Genomic DNA, 20,559 nt, shown 5'->3' with positions numbered 1-20,559 from the left:
ATATTTAATACATTAAAAAAACATGTACTTATTTTATTAATTAAAACAATGGACTGACGTGTAACACTTTATAGTTAAACACTCTCCTTATCATTCATCGTTCACTTTGTGTGTGTGTTTTAAGTGATATTACACAAAGTAAACGATGAATAAAAAAATATTTAAACGATAGGTAATAACATACTAACATATTGATAGTTAAAATACCTCAAAATATGAGAATAACTATTGACTATTCACAATTAAAACTGCTAAAATTCTACATATACCACCAAATTAAAATGATTCCCGATATAAAAGTGAATGCAATAAAAAGGACATCGCGTTCTAAGACTGTTTTCAAATGTAAAAACACCGTTGGGATAAGGGTGTACGTTGGAGAGGTGAATATTTTCAAGAGGACCCACACATTTAACTTCTAAATAAAGTACATTTTGCTTTATAACATCAGTCTACGTTTTAATTGAACAACCTATATATATTTATACTATAAATTATAATTAATTTGAGATATCTAGTTTTCCTTCCTAATAATTAATTGTTCATCAGTACAACGCCCTGATTTGTTATTTAAACTTAATATTGTCTCGTCGATAATAACCCTCATCTTACTGCTACTCCTTGAAAATTTCCTCAGTTTTGATACATCTTCTTCTTTAGAGTGACTTCTATCTAGACTTATTTTTCTTCCATCATTCACTATCACTCCTTCGTCGGACACGAATACAACATTATCTATACCCCGTTCAATTTCTTTCTCCAAATCACTTGGTCTTTTTTCTTCGTCTTTATCGTCTTTCTTAACCACTTTGGGTGGAAGATATCTTCGTGGTTTTCCTGGGAATTTTTTGCTGAGTTTTAATATGAGCGGATGCAGTAAGTTTTCTTCGTATATGTCGCTTTCTTGGGTAGGGAATATTAAACTAACCACTATTCCTATAGTTACTGTTATGACTGTTCCCATAAGAGCGTAGTACATGTAGGTCATTCTGTAGAATGGCATCAACGTTTCCCTGAAAAATAAAAGGAAAGGTTAGAGTAACACATTGAAATCCAAATGACGTGCTTCATATAAACATAATATTATTCTCAGAATATTTTTGGGTGTTTTAAAACTTTTGGTCACAAATTTTGACATCATAACATATGTAGATGAAGAAGAAAATAAAAGTATGGGGTCCCGGAAATATTTTAGGAGATTTAAGATGTTAAAAACAAAGATTTATGTACGTTCTAATTCATATAGACTAATAATAATAACAATACCCTTATCAACACACAATGGTGCATAGGGCACTGTTTCATATAAACGCAGTGTTATCTCGATCGTTTACACATGAAGGAAAGGTGATCAGCCCTCCGCTTCAGGTACCAGACCAGGGTAATATTGAATAAAAATTACAGTGAAAAAATCACTCATATTTATTTGACCCTCCTGGGAATTGAACCCGGGACCTACAGAACGGTAGCCGAGCGTGCTGACCATTACACTACGGAGGCGGACATATAGACTACGCAAAGTTTAAAAAAAAAACTTACTCTGTACTTGAATACGCCGACTCTATATTTTGAAACACAGACGATGTAAAATTGGAATCAAAATTGTTCCTCAATTCATCCCATTCTCTTTCAATACTAATTTGATGCATTGTCAAATTTTTATTTTCACATCCCTAAAACACACAGTCAAAATAATTTTTAAATAAATCGTTTCTAAAAATTCAGCAGATTACCTATGTTACATATCGCTCACTCCTTTCAACAATGTCAAATATCAAAAATCGTCAATTTTTAGTGCTGCATGTTTTTGGAATGCCCAGAAAATGTTCTATATCCAAGCAAAATGAGCATGTTTTTAACTTAATATTTACCCGCTACAGGGCAGAAAGTGTTAATTTTGCATTTTGAAGAAAAGGTGTTGTTTAATTATTTTTTAATATACTAAATATTTTTCAAATGGAGAAAAATCCTTCAGGTTTTACCTAAAAAGATCTGTCTGTTTCACAGTAAAAAGTTCAATAAGTGGCTTGATATTTATTTTGAATTCTTTTTATTTTATTCTTAAACTTTAAAAACGATCTCCTGAAAAATCAAGTTTTTATTTTATTTATGACGTTGTTGAAAGGTGAGAGCGATATATGGATGTCCTCACCAAAACGTTATAAATAAAAAATATATATTTCGAGCTATGGAAATCTTTATTTAGACTTTTGCATTTTTTTCTATGATATCCGTCAAGTGGCTGCCGCCAGTGTTGATACACATTTCGCTCACTCCTTTCAAGAACGTCATAAATAAAAAAACTTGATTTTTCAGGAGAACGTTTTTAAAGTTTAAAAATAAAATACAATGTATTAAAAATGAATATCAAGCCATTTATTGAACTTTTTACTGTGCAACAGATCTTTTAAGGTAAGACTTGAAGGTTTTTTCTCCATTTAAAAAATATCTAGTATGTTTAAAAAAATAATTAAACAACACCTTTTCTTCAAAATGCAAAAACAACACTTTCTGCCCTGTTGCGGATAAATATTGAGTTAAAAATATGCCGCTTTTCCTGGGATAAAGTACATTTTCTGGGCATTCCGAAAACATGAACAACTGAAAATTGATGATTTTTGACATATGACGTTGTTGAAAGGAGTAAGCGATTTATGCCCGTTTTATCAGTCTGTCTGTGTTGTTTGTACATGTATATATGAATCACCTTTTTCAAAATAGCTACTCAATCATAAATAGGTAATCTACGATAATATCGATATTATTTTCGTTTAATCAGTTTTCAGTCATTTCGCATATCAAAACCATTACTTAAAATATCGGTGTATTAGATTTAATCTAAATCATTTGTTTATCATTTAAAACCAGAAAATCGTTGTCTGATCATGATATTGATAGCCAAAGAGACGGTTACATTAATGATGAGGAGAATAAAAATTGAAATATCTATTATGATGAAGATAGAGATACATAATTAGATACTATCTTATGTAGTCTCGATGAAAAATCAAAGAAGGGACTAGAAGAATATATATTTGATAATAACATGATAATTTTTAAACCGAGTCACAAAATTGTTTAATGTAGAAGGGTTTGAAAATTTATGAAGAAATACCTAAATGTATGAAGAATGAAAAGAGCCTGAAAGAATTTAAAAATAAATGTTTTGTTTACATATATATATATATATATATATATATATATATATATATATATATATATATATATATATATATATATATATATATATATTTATATATATATACATATATATATATATATATATATATATATATATATATATATATATATATATATATATATACATATATATATATATATATATATATATATATATATATATATATATATATATATATATATATATGAAAAACTATGGCTCGTTTCTATTTCATGAAAAACCATTTTTTGCAATATACATGCACATATTATTAAGATTAATTTATTTTATTTATAAATACTTCTTCTCTTCTTCAAGCCCTTATCCGAACCCGATAGTGCATACGATCTCACATATATTTCTTTTAAAATAATTGTAAATTTAACGTATAAAACAATTTCTCATTGCGCCACTGAGAAATACATTGAAAATTCCTTCAATCGTCTTCAAAGTGTAAATTTATGACAATTATTATGATTACATTTAGGATGTTAATGGAATGTGTGGAAGTTTTTGATGAGAGTATTTTAATGTTTTTTATGTTTTTTATGTTTTTTATTTAAAATAAACCCTGATGATGACAAGGTATTGTCTAAACCGGTAGGTTAAATTGTATTAGTAAAAAAAGTTATTAAATTTATAAAGATATTATTTTTTGACATCTCATCAAAGATGAAGAAGAATATGGAAGTCTGGGCATTTACGGGGCTGACGACCGTCATAGGCTGGTTTAAGTGATCACTTTACACACGTGTAACATTCACCAATTCTACCCATTATTGTCAACCACACTACTCAAATTCTTGGAAGTTCTGTATACATGAACCAATTTAGAAACCTTGTTCATGATTCACTAGAGACATCTATTGGTGAGATGTAAAGAAGCTTTTTACCAAGCAGAAACTTTTATATTAGTATGTGAGGTCCGAATCCTGGATTATAATCACATACATGAAAAACGCCAGAAAATACAATTTTCATTTTTAGTATTTAAGCTTATAATTTGACCAGACAAATTATTTACAACATTTTGAGTGTGTCCAAATACTTGTTCACAAAATCTGGATTATAATCTCATCAAAGATAATCCAGATTTTGTGAACAAGTATTTGGACACACTCAAAATGTTGTTTATAAAGATACATAATTAAGATGTTGTTTACATTTATATCACCAGGCCTCGATTTACCACTATTAACACGAGTAGGGCTTTGGCATTTTTCCGAAAGGTAGTCCGATGTATGAATGAATCAAGATTACAGTAACTTAAGAATACTTACTTCTATGGACAGTGGAAGCATTGCAGTATCTTTTGGGTCATATATAATATGGCCAATTGTAACCCATGTCGTTATAACGTGCGAAACAACCATACCTGCAACTGCTCCCTAGAAGAAAGTCAGAAAAAACGTTTAAAAAAATTATTATATTTAAAGATTTTTTTATTTATTTATTTATTTAACATAGTTACATTTTTAAGTACAACATAATACAATTTCTAAACATTTATACATATGGCAAACTTATAGTTTTAGATTCGCTGTGCCTCTCCAAAAAAGAGACTGAACTCTTGTGCTTGGAGAGGGACTTACACTCAAGGTTTAATGTTTTATATAATCAATGGTATAATAGTCTTTTTTGTGTTTTTTTTTCAAGATTTATATGTGATTGACTTTAATTTTTTTCTTAAGAATTTTTAAATCTTCTATTTTTTTTATTCTTTAGGGTAATATTTAATTCCCAAATATTTGAAGTTTTGTTGAAATTGTTGACTTACTTTGTGTACAACATTTTGATTGCGTCCAAATACTTGTTCACAAAATCTGGGTTATCTCTAATTACAGGAGTTATTTTTTAGTATGTCATTTACAGAAACTCTTTTATTAGTATGTGTGGTACGAATCCTGGATTATAATCACACACATGAAAAACGCCAGAAAAAATCATTTGTATTTATGTTATTTATGCTTATAATTTCACCAGATAATTTATTTACAACATTTTGAGTGTGTTCAAATATTTGTTCATAAAATCTGGATTACCTCCAATAATATGAAAATAACTCCTGTAATTGGAGATAATCCATATTTTGTGAACAAATATTTGGAAATACTATAAATGTTATATCGAATATAAAAATGTTATAAAAATGTTATATCTATAAAATAAATAAATATAAATAAAATAAATGTTAAATAAATGTTATATAAATGTTATATGTTATAAAAATGTTATATCTCAGCCTTGGATTTCTTCCTTATGTCACCAATGGAACATCTATCATTCATGATTTTTGTCATTGAGAAATTGCTTTTCGACTGGATTCAGTCTAATTTCATTATACTTTTATCAACTTTGGTTCAAAATCTGCCATATTCCATAATCAAAAAAATTGTGCCCAGTCATATATATAATCAAAGGGACAATCCAATCTTGATACGTAAACATTTAAAATTACTGCCGGTACGTGGAATATTGTGGATGAGTATCATCGCTGAACAACAAACTAGACAAAAATATCGAAATCCTTTAGTACACAACCATGATACACGATTTACACACAACGAAGGTTTGATAGTCCCAAGAATCAACAATAAATATGGGAGTCGAACACTGCAATATATCGTTCCGAACATTTTTAATTTGTTGCCGACGGATGTTAGAGGTCAAAATAAAATATGGAACAAAGGCAAAATAAAGGAATGGGTAAATGATCAAGAGTTAATTTTATGAAAATTGTAAAATGTTAATATAAGTAATTTTTCTCTTTTTTGTGTGTATATTAGGTTAAAAACAATAAAAAATGTATTAAAAAAGAGCTCCATCGACAAGACACACAAGTTCTGGTTGTGGTTCTCAGCAAAAAAATCTAAATATGTATAAATTGTGATTTAAATAAATGTTCACAAATAAATATTAAATAAATAAATAAAAACTCCATGGTCTAAAAACTTCTTCATCTATCTTGAGATCTAAATCATTACCTTTTTGGTCGAACATGGCACCAGCATAGCCAGAACAAACACGCCAAGCAAGGGTCCAGATGTTGCTGACGTCAGCATTAGTCCGCTCTCGATGACTCCTGAGAGAAAGCTGATACCATAGCTGACCACCATGATAATCAGACCATACACAGCTCCAACTGCCTTGATGGTCACCAACTGTTCCCTGTCATTGAATCTTCTGAACATGGGAATCAATGAGAGGAAATCTTCGTATGTGACAGTCGCCAGAGAATTGAGATTCGACACTTGTAAGCTGTAAAAAAATATCGTTTGTTTATTAAAATCAATGTTTTTTTATATTATTTTTTACATCTCATCAAAAATGAGGAAGAATATGGAAGTCTGGGCATTTACGGGACTAACGACCGTCATAGGCTGGTTTAAGTGATCACTTTACACACGTGTAACATTCACCAATTCCCCATTCATTTTTTGGATTTTTTTTACAGTATTAAAAAAAAAACACGAGACACAAACCGATAATGACGTCATATTAATTTTTTACCTATCCCCGCTCTCTGATTGGCCGATATGGGTCAGAACGCAAGCTTCATGAATATATCGGAATTTGAAATACAACGCTGTTTTTAAGTAATTTTTAGCAAGGTTTTAAAGTATAAAAATATTTTTAACAATAAAATCCAATATTGGCATTCCGGTAGAATATTTATTTTAAAATCTTATAAAATTGGGGGTGGCGAATTTTGAAAGTAGACGACCCAAATATAAACCAAGAAAAGGTAAAAAATATCATTTCAGTTGGATAGCCGAAAAGTAACAAATACCATTTTCATTGGATAACTGACAACACAATAGTTACTCAGTAGTCAGATATCTACTTTTTGATGTTTTATTTTTTAGCTACGATATCCATCTTTTGACTTCCATACTCTTTTTAATCTACCTGTATGTAAGGATATTAAGTTAAATCAGTTATTCTTACCCTAAAGCTCCGTTGAAAAGACTCCCTAAAAACAGTCCGAGAATTCCAGGAAAGTAGGAGAATTCGTTGACCATGAAATAGGGAAGGATTTCATCCATCTTGTTGATGTATCCAGCCTCCAAGGGATCACAGTCGGCATACACAGCGAAGATGCCCATACCGCAGATCCAGCATAAACTGAAGAGAACTATGATCACTGGTATGATGGCAAAGAGAGTCCTGTGAAAAAAACATGTATTTGACATATATGGTAGTCTACAAATCTCTCCCTTCTTTCAAGAACGTCATACAGCAGAAGAAGTCTATATTGTCACTGCAGCATCTTCGCTGATAGAACTTATAGTTCGCATGAGATTTGTAACTTGCTACAAATGTAAATATATTTCAACAACGTCATACATCAAAAAACTTTTTCAGGAGTACGTTTTTAAAGTTTAAAAATTTAATAGAATGTATTAAAAATAAATATCAAGCCAGTTATTGAACTTTTTACTGTGCAATTGATCTTTTTAGGTAAAACTTGAAGGATTTTTCTCCATTTGAAAAATATAAAGTATATTTAAAAAAATAATTGAACAACACCTTTTCGTCAAAATGCAAAAACATCACTTTCTGCCCTGTAACACTAATTTACAGTATGAATTTATTTGGAACTTAAAATTTCAACAAAGATGAAGAAGGATAGAGAAATTTGATAACATAGATGTGGATAGATATCATAGTTGAGCAATGAACTAGTAAAAAGTATAAAAGTCCTCTAGAGCACGACTATGATACCTGCGAACATTCACCAATTCTACCCATTATTGACAACCACACTCCTCAAATTCTTGGAAGTTCTATGTATATGTACCAATTTTGAAACATTGTTCTTGAATCACTAGAACTTAACTAGAGACATCTATTGGTGAGATAGAATGGGTAGAATTGGTGAATGTTACACGTGTGTTAAGTGATCACTTAAACCAGCTTATGACGGTCGTCAGCCTATGAGATATCAAAAAATAACCTAGACTTTTATATTCTCCTTCATCTATGTTGAGATGTCAAAAAGTATAATAAGATCACTTACTTGCGAACCTTTTTCTCGGAGTCCATACTGCAATACCTCTGCACGAAGTTCTGTTGGCACCCATATAGAGACAGCGACATGAACAGTTGACCAATCCAAGCGGACATTGTATCAACTCTTACGTTGAGATCCCAAGTGAAGCTGAAACGTAAAAAAGTCTAATTAACCTTTCTCGAACCGATCATACAAAAACTACACGCAATCCAAAGCGGGGTACTAATAGACCCCAGCTCATATTTGTGTGGAAATCGTAGTACGCAGATTCAGGAAGTACCAACTCGCCGCTAACTGAGTCATGGGCAGCACGTCTGTTCCAACGAGCCGTCAGGCAGTAATGTGTAGAATAAGCGTCTCTGTTTAATAAAAAGTTTACTCAAATCAACCATAGATGCTGCCAAGAACTCTCACATGAAAGGACATGTGAATTTTATGATATATATTTTGTATAATTGATCGTATCATTCAAATATTTATCAAAATGTATCATTCAAATATACTCGTATATCATGGGTGTATAGGCAAAAAAGCCAACTCGAAAATATTCAATTTTGACTTAATGATGTAGTATTATAAAGTTTTCAACATTCTTCAAACTACCAAAATACACTTAGCAGTTTGAAATGTCATATTTATGTTGTTTTTAAAGTAAATTCAACTCAAAGTTTAATTGCGGGTATTTTATTCAGGCTAAAAGCTTTAAATAACAGGGATTATTCAAACAAGGATTTTATAGTTAACGTTTTTTGCCAGTATACCCACGATATCATTTTATTCTAATTAAAACTAAAAACTAACTAACCATCACGCCGCTTCCCCGCAGGGGTAGGCAGAGAGAATAGAGCGCCACACCACTCTGTCCTTGCAAACATTCTTCGCCTCTTCCACGTTCATGCATCTCCTCATACATACCCGCCGATTGTTATGACTCCTAACCTGACCACTTTCAAGTATTTGGCATACCTGATCGTGCCATGTTTTTCTCGGTCTTCCTCTGCTTCTTTTCCCACTAACATTCGCCCCATAAATCTGTTTTACCGTTCTTTCCTCACTCATTCGTTCCACATGTCCAAACCATCTCAACACACCTTTCTTAATTTTATCGATAATGCTTATCTCAGCTTTGCATTCCTTCTTTATTTCACTATTCGCACATCTATCATACATCGTTTTGTCGCACATTCTTCTGAGAAATCGCATTTTGACTGCATTCAGTATTCAAATTATACCCAATAAAAAATGTAATTTGGTTATCATTCATGGTTAGAATGTCAATGTTACACGTGTGTAAAGTGATCATTTAAACCAGCCTATGAAAGGTTTTCGACCCTGTATAAATAAACAGACTACCATATTCTTCTTTGTTGTAATAATTAAAATAAATTTAGTATGTTTTTTTTACTTACTTGAAAAAATTAAATCTACCCCTCTCGGCTGGTATGGTGACAATTGGTGATACACCCTTCACTTGATAGCAGCACTGAACGATTATGGCAAAACAGAGTATTATGGTTGTAACACTCTGTATAACGTCCGCTTTAATGACAGCCTTTAAACCACCCTGTATGTAAAGAAAAACGCAATAAATTAACAATTATAATAGAGGGATTAGTTTGTTTATTATAGATAAAAATAAAACCCTTATCCGCACCCCAATAATACTGCGTCATATAAACGCAGTGTTTATAACCCATTTTTTGGATTAGTCTTTAAAACGGTAATACTGAGAATATATAGAGCGTGATTGAATTTTTTCACACAAAAACATTAAAAAAAGCCCTCAAATAATTTTATTTTCTTTATATTTTTGTATTTATATTAACATAGACAAGATGATTTTCATTCAAACCCTTATCCGCACCCAATGGTGCATAGGGCACTACATCATATTGACGCAGCGTTATCTTGATCGTTACTCACATGAAGGCAAGGTGATCACTCATCCGCTTCAGGTACCAGCCCAGGGTAATATTGAATAAATATGACAGTGAAAAAAATCACCAGTATTTATTTTACCCCCCTTGGGAATCGAACCCGGGACCTCCAGAACGGTAGCGAGCAGAAATAAAACAAGCATATTGATCTTTATCAAATTTCCAGTCTGAAGCATACAGTTATATGGAGGCGAAACGCTTGCAAATTCACACTTTTTATAAAATACAATATAACTTATTATTTTTTGACATCTCATCAAAGATGAAGAAGAATATGGAAGTCTGGGCATTTACGGGGCTGACGACCGTCATAGACTGGTTTGAGTGATCACTTTACACACGTGTAACATTCACCAATTCTACCCATTATTGACAACCACACTACTCAAATTCTTGGAAGTTCTATATATATGAACCAATTTAGAAACCTTGTTCATGAATCACTAAAACTTCACTAGAGACATCTATTGGTGAAATGTAAAGAAGCTTTTTATTAAGCAGAAAATCTTATATTAGTATGTGAGATCCGGTCGTAAGCCCCGTAAATGCCCAGACTTCCATATTCTTCTTCATCTTTGATGAGATGTCAAAAAATAATATGAAAATAACTCCTGTAATTGGAGATAATCCAGATTTTGTGAACAAGTATTTGGACACACTCAAAATGTTGTAAACAATATAACTTCTAGTGAGTTTTGTTAAACGTCCAATTTGATTTGTTCAACGTCTACTTTGATTTGTAAGACGTCCAATTTGGTTTGCATAACCTTCAATTAGAAGTGAAAAACCTGTATTCATAATATTGTCTCATCGTTACTCCAATGCATAGTGATTAACCTCTTGAAGTTATTAATATTTCCTTGGACTGAATTAATATTCCTTTAATTTATTTTTCCAGGATAATTTTAGTATTTATTTCGTATTACCCTCGACTCTGGCCAATATCTGTACCCGACGGATTCTCCAGTTCTTTGGACACGTTGCGCGTGGCAACGAGGATAGCCTGGAACGACTAGTTGTGATCGGTAGCCTGGAGGGAAAGAGAGGGAGAGGAAGATCCCCACACGATGGACCGATCAAATTAAGGCAGCAGCAGGCACCTCAGTGGTTGGAGCGCTACGTGCAGCGCAGTCAAGGGATAACTGGAGAAGAGTCATTGCTTCTGCAAGGGTCACAGCCCTCAGCAATGAGGATTAAGACGGAGAAGAAGACCCTCGACTGGTCCCTGAAGTGGATGAGTGAACACCTTGCCTTCATATGAGTAACGATCAAGATAACGCTGCGTCAATATGATGCAGTGCCCTATGCACCATTGGGTGCGGATAAAGTTTAGAAGAAGAAGAACAATGATTTAAGAAATCTTTATCTCGCAACAATTTAGTGATGAGAATTATACAAGAACTACATGTGCATTTGTAGTACACAAAAAACATCAATAAGTATGTTACCCTGGACTGGAAGAGTGATCACCTTGCCTTCATGTAAGTTATGATCAATACAACGCTGTATTATTGATTAATTCGGCATTAACTTTGTGGAATGACATGATTATTTTAATTAAATTAAACATTTTAATAATCCACTGAATTGAGTTTTATTTTTATTTACGATTAGTTTCGAAAACGACAATTGTTTTCATCTTCTGGTACAAATTAAAACTAAAACAATTAAAACAATTTTAAAATTAAAACAATTGTCATTTTCGAAACTAGTCGTAAATAAAAATAAAACTCAATTCAGTGGATTATTCAAGTGTTTAATTTAATTAAAATAATATAACGCTGCATCAAAACGATGCAGGGCACCAAGTGATAAGGGTTAGAAGAACAAAAGAAAAATGTGTTATCATACTTACAAACAATGTGAACAAAATGCTAATCATGGTGATCGCCAATATAGACCCCCAGTACGGTATTCCGATGACCGTCTTCAGCGCCACGCAAGGGGTGAATATGGTCACGCCGAGGATGAGGATCTGCCTCCAGATGTAGGTGGCTGAGGCGAGACACCGGACGGACCGGGATTTGAACCGGAGATCTAGGTACTGGTACACGGACGTGATGCCCAGCGAGAAGTATACGGGGATGAAGATCACGGAGACCAGCGGATAGGCGAATACCATGCCGTACACCGTCTCCCACATGGCGCTGCCATGATACACGAGCTCCGAGGGAAAGCCTGAAAAGAAAGTAATATATATATATATATATATATATTTATATATATATATATATATATATATATATATATATATATATATATATATATATATATATATATATATATATATATATATATATATATATATATATATATATATATATATATATATATATATATATATATATATATATATATATATATATATATATATATATATATATATATATATATATATATATGTATACAGCCCTCCGCTTCAGGTACCAGTCCAGGGTAATATTGAATAAATTTGATAGTGAAAAAATCACTTATATTTATTTTACCCCCCTTGGGAATCGAACCCGGGACCTCCAGAACGGTAGCCGATCGTGCTGACCATTACACTACGGAGGCGGACAAAATATATATATATATATATGTAAAGTATAATATACATATGTTTTATAATATATTTATTTGTATAATTATTTTTACAAATTGAAGACAAAATATGGCTATTTTAGTATTGAACCTACCGCATACACTAGCCAGAATAAAAAAGTTATTATTTTAATTTTTTAAATTTGAGTTTCACCTGATTAATGCCAATATTTCTTAAAATCCATTGTGATATTCGTGTTTCAATGCATTGCATTTCATTTTCACACACCGTATTAACAGATATTCAGAAATAGTGGCATAAATGCCAAGTAAAACATAGATTGATAATGGAGATAGATAAAACCACAATGTGACTGCTGTGCCAATTAATAAAATGATAATTTTTGTTATTATTGATTCGGTGATTACCTTTGTTTTAATATCTAAACATATTTAATTTTATCTAAATTTATTATCAAACGCAGCATCTCTAACTTGTCTAGGAGTAGGGGTATCCTTGAGAGTCTCAAGGTTACACCTCACAAATTTAGGCTTATCTTCACACAGGTGTTTGATAAGCATGTTGAATGCATCGAAACACGTGTGACAACATGTCATCATACGGCGTGGTATTTATCAGACAAAATAATTACATTAATATGACCGTATCAAGTCACTGTACGTGGAGTCATACAATGACTGTGATGCATATCATAGTTAGGCAACAAACTAGTAAAAAGTGTAAAAATCTTCTAGTACACGATTATGATAACCGCTTTACACACAACAAAAGGTTGATGGTCCCAAGACTGAACAACAAATATGGATGTAGAACACTTCAAAAACAGAGTTTCAATCGTTTTTTTTATTTATTGCTGTTGTAGGTAAGAGAGCAAACAAAAATATCGACCAAAGCAAAATAAAAAATTGATTAATGCTGTCAAAGTTACAATTTTTTAAAATAATGTATATATATATATATATATATATATATATATATATATATATATATATATACATATATATATATATATATATATATATATATATATATATATATATATATATATATATATATATATATATATATATATATATATATATATATATATATATATATATATATATATATATATATATATATATATATATGTATAAAAACCCGGGACCTCCAGAACGGTAGCCGAGCGTGCTGACCATTACACTACGGAGGCGGACATATTATATATAAATATAAATGTTTTTGTATGTGTACTTTTTTTAATACTTATTAGTTGCTTTAGAAAATTCTCTTGACTTATTATGTACACAGATTTATAGAATATTTAGTTTATATGTCTTAAAAATGATGAATATGGTTCATAATGAATGAATAAGGTTGATCCCTAAAAACAATATAATTGACACAGTGGATTCAATATCTTATATCAATCAATATTTGTCACATAGCTCATTTATTAGTCTTATTCGTCTTGTCATGTTTTCTAAATAAGACCCCACTAAATCTGATAGATAGCTATCTGCCTCCGTAGTGTAATGGTCAGCACACTCGGCTACCGTTCTGGAGGTCCCGGGTTCGATTCCCAGGGGGGTCAAATAATTATAAGTGATTTTTTCACTTTAATATTTATTCTATATTACCCTGGACTGGTACCTGAAGCGGAGGGCTGATCACCTTTCCTCCATGTGTTAACGATCAAGATAACACTGCGTTTATATGATGCAGTGCCCTATGCATCATTCGAGTGCGGATAAGGGTTTGAAAAAAATCTGATAGATCTTTTTGTTCTATTGCTTCATTAATATTAATATTATCATAATAATAAACTATTTAAAACGAACTCCACCGATAAGAGAAATAAGGTGGGTCTTTGCAAAAAAATGACATGTTAATTGTGTCCATGAATTTATAAGTTATTGAGTTAATTCAATGGATAAATCGTAGTTGTACAGGAGAAAGTGACCAACTAATAAAACGTAAAATGTTCAGGAGGGCCATTTAAGTCAGTTTTGCTTGGCAAGAAAATAAACATCAATGCAGTTAGTCATTTTTACCAAGTCAATATATTATACTTCCAAGTTTCAAATCCTTCGGGATTTTTTTTAAGGTCAATATTAAGCTAGCAAGATATCAAATAGTCAACGATCACGTTTTTGTAAAAAATGCACTTGGTCACTTTCTCCTGTATGACTACGATATATTTAACAAATCAATGAAATTCAAAAATGATATTATTCATATGGAACTCTCTTTGTTTTGCAATGTATAATTTTATTAAAATTTATATCTTCTTTCTTCTTCATCTTCTTGCTCAATGCTGAGCGTCGTGGTCTTCTGGAATGTCAGGCACTTGGTGCACAAGTCCTCTCCATTCTTCCCGGTCCTGGGCCAACTTGATGGCAGCGTTTAGCGAGGATCCGGTTAATTCCTTTATTTGGTCTGTCCATCTTGTTGGAGACCGTCCTCTTACCCGCTTGCCTTCAACTGTACCTGTTACTACCAGTTTTTCAAGACTCTTCTCGTTCTTTCTGGCGATATGCCCAAAGTAGGACAGAATCCTTTTCCTGCAAGTCGTGGAGAGTCTTTCTGTCACTGACAGTTCGCGGAGAATGGAGACGTTTGTGCGTCTTGCAGTCCAAGGAATGCGCAGCATCCTCCTCCAGCACCACATTTCAAACACATCCAGCATATGTCTTTCCTTTTTCCTCAGTGTCCATGTTTCCACTCCATACAGCGCAATGGAGAATACAAGAGATTTCACTAGACGGGTTTTCGTTCTCCTCAGTATGGACCGATTTTTCCATATCTTCGCCAGACTAGACATTGCTGATTTTGCCATTCCAATTCTTCTCCGGATTTCTGCTTCACAGCCTCCGTCTTTAGAAATGAGTGCACCTAAATAGATAAAGTCGTCGACTTCTTCATAATCCCTTAAAGAATTGTTCCTTATCAGGGTGCCGAATCGGTCGATGACAAGAACCTTTGTTTTACTTTTGTTTATTTGAAGTCCTAAATGCTGGCTTTCTATTTCGACTCTATGGAGGAGTTCAGCCATTTCGTCCTCATTGTTGGCTATTAGCGTTGTGTCGTCTGCAAACCTTATATTGGAGATCTTTTTGCCCCCTACTGATACGCCACCTTCCCACCCGTCTAGTACTTTCCTCATTATATATTCTCCATATATATTGAAGAGATCAGGAGACAGTATACACCCTTGTCTCACGCCTTTTTGTACTTGAAATGACTCTGAGAGGAAATTATCAACTCTTACCGATGCCAAATTTTGTACGTATAAGTTTTATATAAGTTCACTTTAAAACACCGTGTGTGAAACTTGAGTGTTATCCTTGAACGTCCCAAGGGTACAACTCTCAAATTAGGGCTAAGTTTCACATACGGCGTTTGATAATAATAGTAATTTTGAATAATTTATAAAGCGCCATTTTCTTGAAATACTACCTCAAGGGCGCTCTGTTCACATAAAACATATATTCATTAGTTTACGACCAAAGTTAATTTTATGTAAAAAAAAAACAAGAGGCCATCTTGCATATGGAGGAAGGAAAGTAAGAAAATTAGTATATAAAATGGGAAATAGGAAAAGAAGTAGACCGAAAAAAACATGATCAAGTATTTCAAATACGTAAAAGTGGTCAAGCTTGGAGACAGAATAATCGGCGGGTATGTATGAGGAGATACATGAGTGTGAAAGGAGCAAATATTTGTTTGCAATTTGAGTCTTGTGGCGTTCTATTCTATATGCCTATTCAAAATGGGTTCATATATATAAAACTTACAAGATTTTGAGTAGTGTGGTTGTCAATAATGGGTAAAATTGGTGAATGTTACACTTGTGTAAAGTAATCACTTAAACCAGCCTATGACGGTCGTCAGCTCCGTAAATGCCCAGACTACCTTATTCTTCTTCATTTTTGATAAGATTTCAAAAAATAATATGAAAAATACTCCTATAATTGAAGATAATCCAGATTTGTGAACAAGTATTTGGACACACTCATAATGTTGTAAAATAAATATATGTATGTGTTTATTTATATACATATATATATATATATATATATATATATATATATATATATATATATATATATATATATATATATATATATATATATATATATGTATATACATATATATATATATATATATATATATATATATATATATATATATATATATATATATATATATATATATATATATATGTGTATATATATATATATATATATATATATATATATATATATATATATATATATATATATATATATATATATATATGTATATATATATGTATATATATATGTATATATATATATATATATATATATAAATATATATATATATATATATATATATATATATATATATATATATATATATATATATATATGAAAAATATATATATATACAAACAATATACGATATACGATATACATGTATATACTCGTGTACGATTTTTAACAAGTAAATTCCTATTAAGTGAAACAAACAAAACAGATGTAACCATAAATTTCGGACAAGAAAAATAAAAATAAAATGCATAAAAACATGTTGTGTACTAATAAATATGTTATCCTAAAGATTTAAAAACAGATGATTAATTTTTTAAAGAACACAGTAAATTATGTATTCTGGTGTACCACAGTCATCGAGACAATAAGATTTCAATAATTTCAATCAGTTTAAATCGTTTTTCTCGAAAGAGGAAATACTCAAAACACAGGCTTCATTCTCGCTAATCCATAACAGAGTCATTATTATTCACTATTTTCGTTGAATCGCTCGCTTTGCATACAGACACAAGAGGCAGTTGAAATATAATTTGCATGTGCTTTGTCGCGGGTTTCTTAGCCGGGAACAACTAATTCGAATTAGCCGGGTTTTGCCCTAGGCAAAGTTTTTCTAGAAACCGGCTGCAAATGCCACACTTTTTAGATTTTCTTTATGAAGAATAATTGCTGTAATTTATCAAGTTGACTCGGCGAATTTGGTTACTTTATTTTTTTTGCGATATAGAGAAGGCGAGTTAAACGTAACAGTATGTCAATGTTTTGATGTGAGCAAATTTTATTATTAATATTTTTTTCATTTCAAACTCTTATCCGCGCCCCAATGGTGCATAAGGCACTGCATTATATATACTGCATTAATAAACACCGTGTTATCTTGATCGTTATCACACGGAGGAAAGGTGATCAGCCCTCCGTTTCAGGCACCAGTCCAGGATAATATTAAATAAATATTAGAGTGAAAAAATCGCATATATTATTTTGACCCCCCCCCCTGACCTCCAGAATGGTAGCCGAGCGTGCTGACCATTACACTACGAAGGCGGACAAAATCTATATATATATATATATATATATATATATATATATATATATATATATATATATATATATATATATATATATATTATATATATATATATTATATATATATATATATATATATATATATATATATATATATATATATATATATATATATATATATATATATATATATATATATATATATATATATATATATATATATATATATATATATATATATATATATATATATGCGTATATATATATATATATATATACGCATATTACTAAAATTTTGAAGAAAAATGGCTATATTTGCACCATTTTCTTATAGCGCTCTGCCTCATGAACGCATTGTAAAACATATTTTTTTACTTACCAAGGAAGGATCGAACGCCAAGCGTCCCTCTGGCGATGGACAGCATCATCGCAAACATGGATATACCGCCCCCCGTGGCGAACACATAGTTAGCCTTCGTCTGTGGTCCTCTAACCCGACTCCACAAAGGCCATAGGGCACTTGCGATTATGAATACGAAAAACACGACGTATTCAGCAATCATAGATCTGTCTTCCGTCGACATCGTAAGATTTTAAAAAATGCTATATATGTAATATAACACGAAATGTATCTGAAAAGAAGAAAAAAAATCATCAATGATATGTTATAGCTAGAGAATGTTGGTAAAGAATTTAAGTCTGCCTGCTTAGAGTCGTACCCGTCTCTTCGTCAGGACAATTACTACACTAGCATACAAATATTATTATTCACAACCAAAGCCTAATTCACACACTTCTTACCCTTAGCCGTACCCAATGATGCATAGGGCACTACATCAAATAAAAACAGTGTTTTCTTGATCGTTACTTGCATCAAAGCAAGGTGATCACTCCTCCGCTTCAGGGACTAGCCCAGGGTAATATGAAATAAATATTTTAATGTAAAATCACTAATATTTATTTTCACCCCTTCCCCCTGGGAATCGAACCCAGGACCTCCAGGGCGGTAGCTAAACACGCTTACGTTAACACCACGAAGGCGGACAAAATTTATATTATAGTGTATTTTATATTATAATGTAAAATCGATCCTCTTATAACGAGCACCTCTCATAACGAGTAATTCGCGAGATTTCACATCCCCTTTTCGCGACATTAACTTGTGAGCCGGGACATCCAAGCCAGTCAGAACAAAAACTGTTTCGTTTAACGAGTGTTTCGATTACTTATATTTTATGTATATTATATATTTATAAATTTCTGCCTCCGTAGTGTAATGGTCAGCACGCTCGGCTACCGTTCTATGGGTCCCGGGTTCGATTCCCAGGGGGGGTAAGAATAAATATGAGTGATTTTTTCACTGTAATATTTATTCAATATTACCCTGGACTGGTACTTGAAGCGGAGGGCTGATCACCTTTCCTTCATGTGTAAAAACGATCAAGATAACACTGCGTTTATATGACGCAGTGCCTTATGCACCAATGAGGTGCGGATAAGAGTTTTATTATATATTTATAAATACATCTCTGATGATGTCGGTTACGACGAAACCCGGTTGCTAGTCAATTAAAATTCACGTGGAAAAAATTACATGGTTGTTATTTTATTTTATACATATGTATATTTATATATATGCACCACATTCAGTGTTTTTTTATACGTTCTTGTGTTAAACAATCCAGTGTATACCAGAATTTTCCAGGTCCATGTGACGACACCATTGTCAAACCTTCAATTTCGAAGTAGGCCAATTTTATTTACTTAAAATTCGTACTTGGGTATTTATATATATTTGAATAAACAGGAAGCTTACGTGCCTATCAGAACGATATTGAAAAATGTCGGTAGAACGTCAATACTTAATATTTATGAATTTTAATTTCTAAAATGTGTAGTTGATATATCAAGTGTGTCTTTTGTTCACTCGCCTGTTGCTATGCACCTTCAGAGACTAATATCGCTCACTCCTTTCAAGAACGTCATAAATCAAAAAACTTATTTTTCAGGAGAGCGTTTTTAATGTTTAAAAATAGAATACAATTTATTAAAAATAAATATCAAGCAACTTATTGATTTTTTTACTGTGCAACAGATCTTTTAAGGTAAAACCTGAAGGTTTTTTCTTCATTTAAAAAATATTTAGTATATTCTAAAAAATTAATTAAAAAATACCCTTTCTTCAAAATGCAAAAACAACACTTTCTTCCCTGTAGCAGGTAAATATTAAGTTAAAAATATGCCTCTTTTGCTGGGATATAGTACATTTTCTGGGCATTTGGAAAACACGCACAATTGAAAATTGACGATTTTTGATTTATGACGTTCTTGAAAGGAGTAGGCGATATGACAATAAGTTGATTCTTAAAAACTTTATATTTACCAATATGCTGTTTCCGCTTTTTACTCCTTAAATCATCACTCAAAAGTATAAAAGAAAAACGCTTTTTTTACCATTTGAGTTAAATTTTTATTAAAACGACTAGTTTCGGCTATGCTTTCATCTTCAGGTCAAAATATAAACTGAAACAATGATTCTGATACTAGACGTTATAATAAAAATA

At 31.7% G+C, this 20,559-nt stretch overlaps 1 protein-coding gene across 1 annotated transcript in view; it reads right to left on the bottom strand.

The window, feature by feature from the left end:
* Positions 1-391: 391 nt before the first annotated feature.
* LOC148303303 (sodium-coupled monocarboxylate transporter 1-like) overlaps positions 392-20,559 on the bottom strand; it is a 23,358-nt gene continuing 3,190 nt past the window's right edge. Inside the window, exons 2-10 of the mRNA XM_088270229.1 lie at positions 18,375-18,627; positions 11,988-12,310; positions 9,605-9,759; positions 8,202-8,342; positions 7,130-7,348; positions 6,166-6,439; positions 4,462-4,569; positions 1,540-1,673; positions 392-1,013 (exon numbers count right to left, since the gene is read on the bottom strand). Coding sequence (XP_088126355.1) covers positions 515-1,013; positions 1,540-1,673; positions 4,462-4,569; positions 6,166-6,439; positions 7,130-7,348; positions 8,202-8,342; positions 9,605-9,759; positions 11,988-12,310; positions 18,375-18,579 — 2,058 coding nt within the window. The 5' untranslated portion in view covers positions 18,580-18,627 and the 3' untranslated portion in view covers positions 392-514. The remainder of the gene's footprint in view (positions 1,014-1,539; positions 1,674-4,461; positions 4,570-6,165; positions 6,440-7,129; positions 7,349-8,201; positions 8,343-9,604; positions 9,760-11,987; positions 12,311-18,374; positions 18,628-20,559) is intronic.

Source organism: Brachycentrus maculatus, unplaced genomic scaffold (genome assembly GCF_059751285.1).
Source record: "Brachycentrus maculatus isolate JH-2025_06_01 unplaced genomic scaffold, ASM5975128v1 h1tg000374l, whole genome shotgun sequence".
NCBI lineage: Eukaryota > Metazoa > Arthropoda > Insecta > Trichoptera > Brachycentridae > Brachycentrus > Brachycentrus maculatus.
Note: the sequence above shows the minus strand (reverse complement) of the source record. Positions and strands in the feature narration are given on the sequence as shown.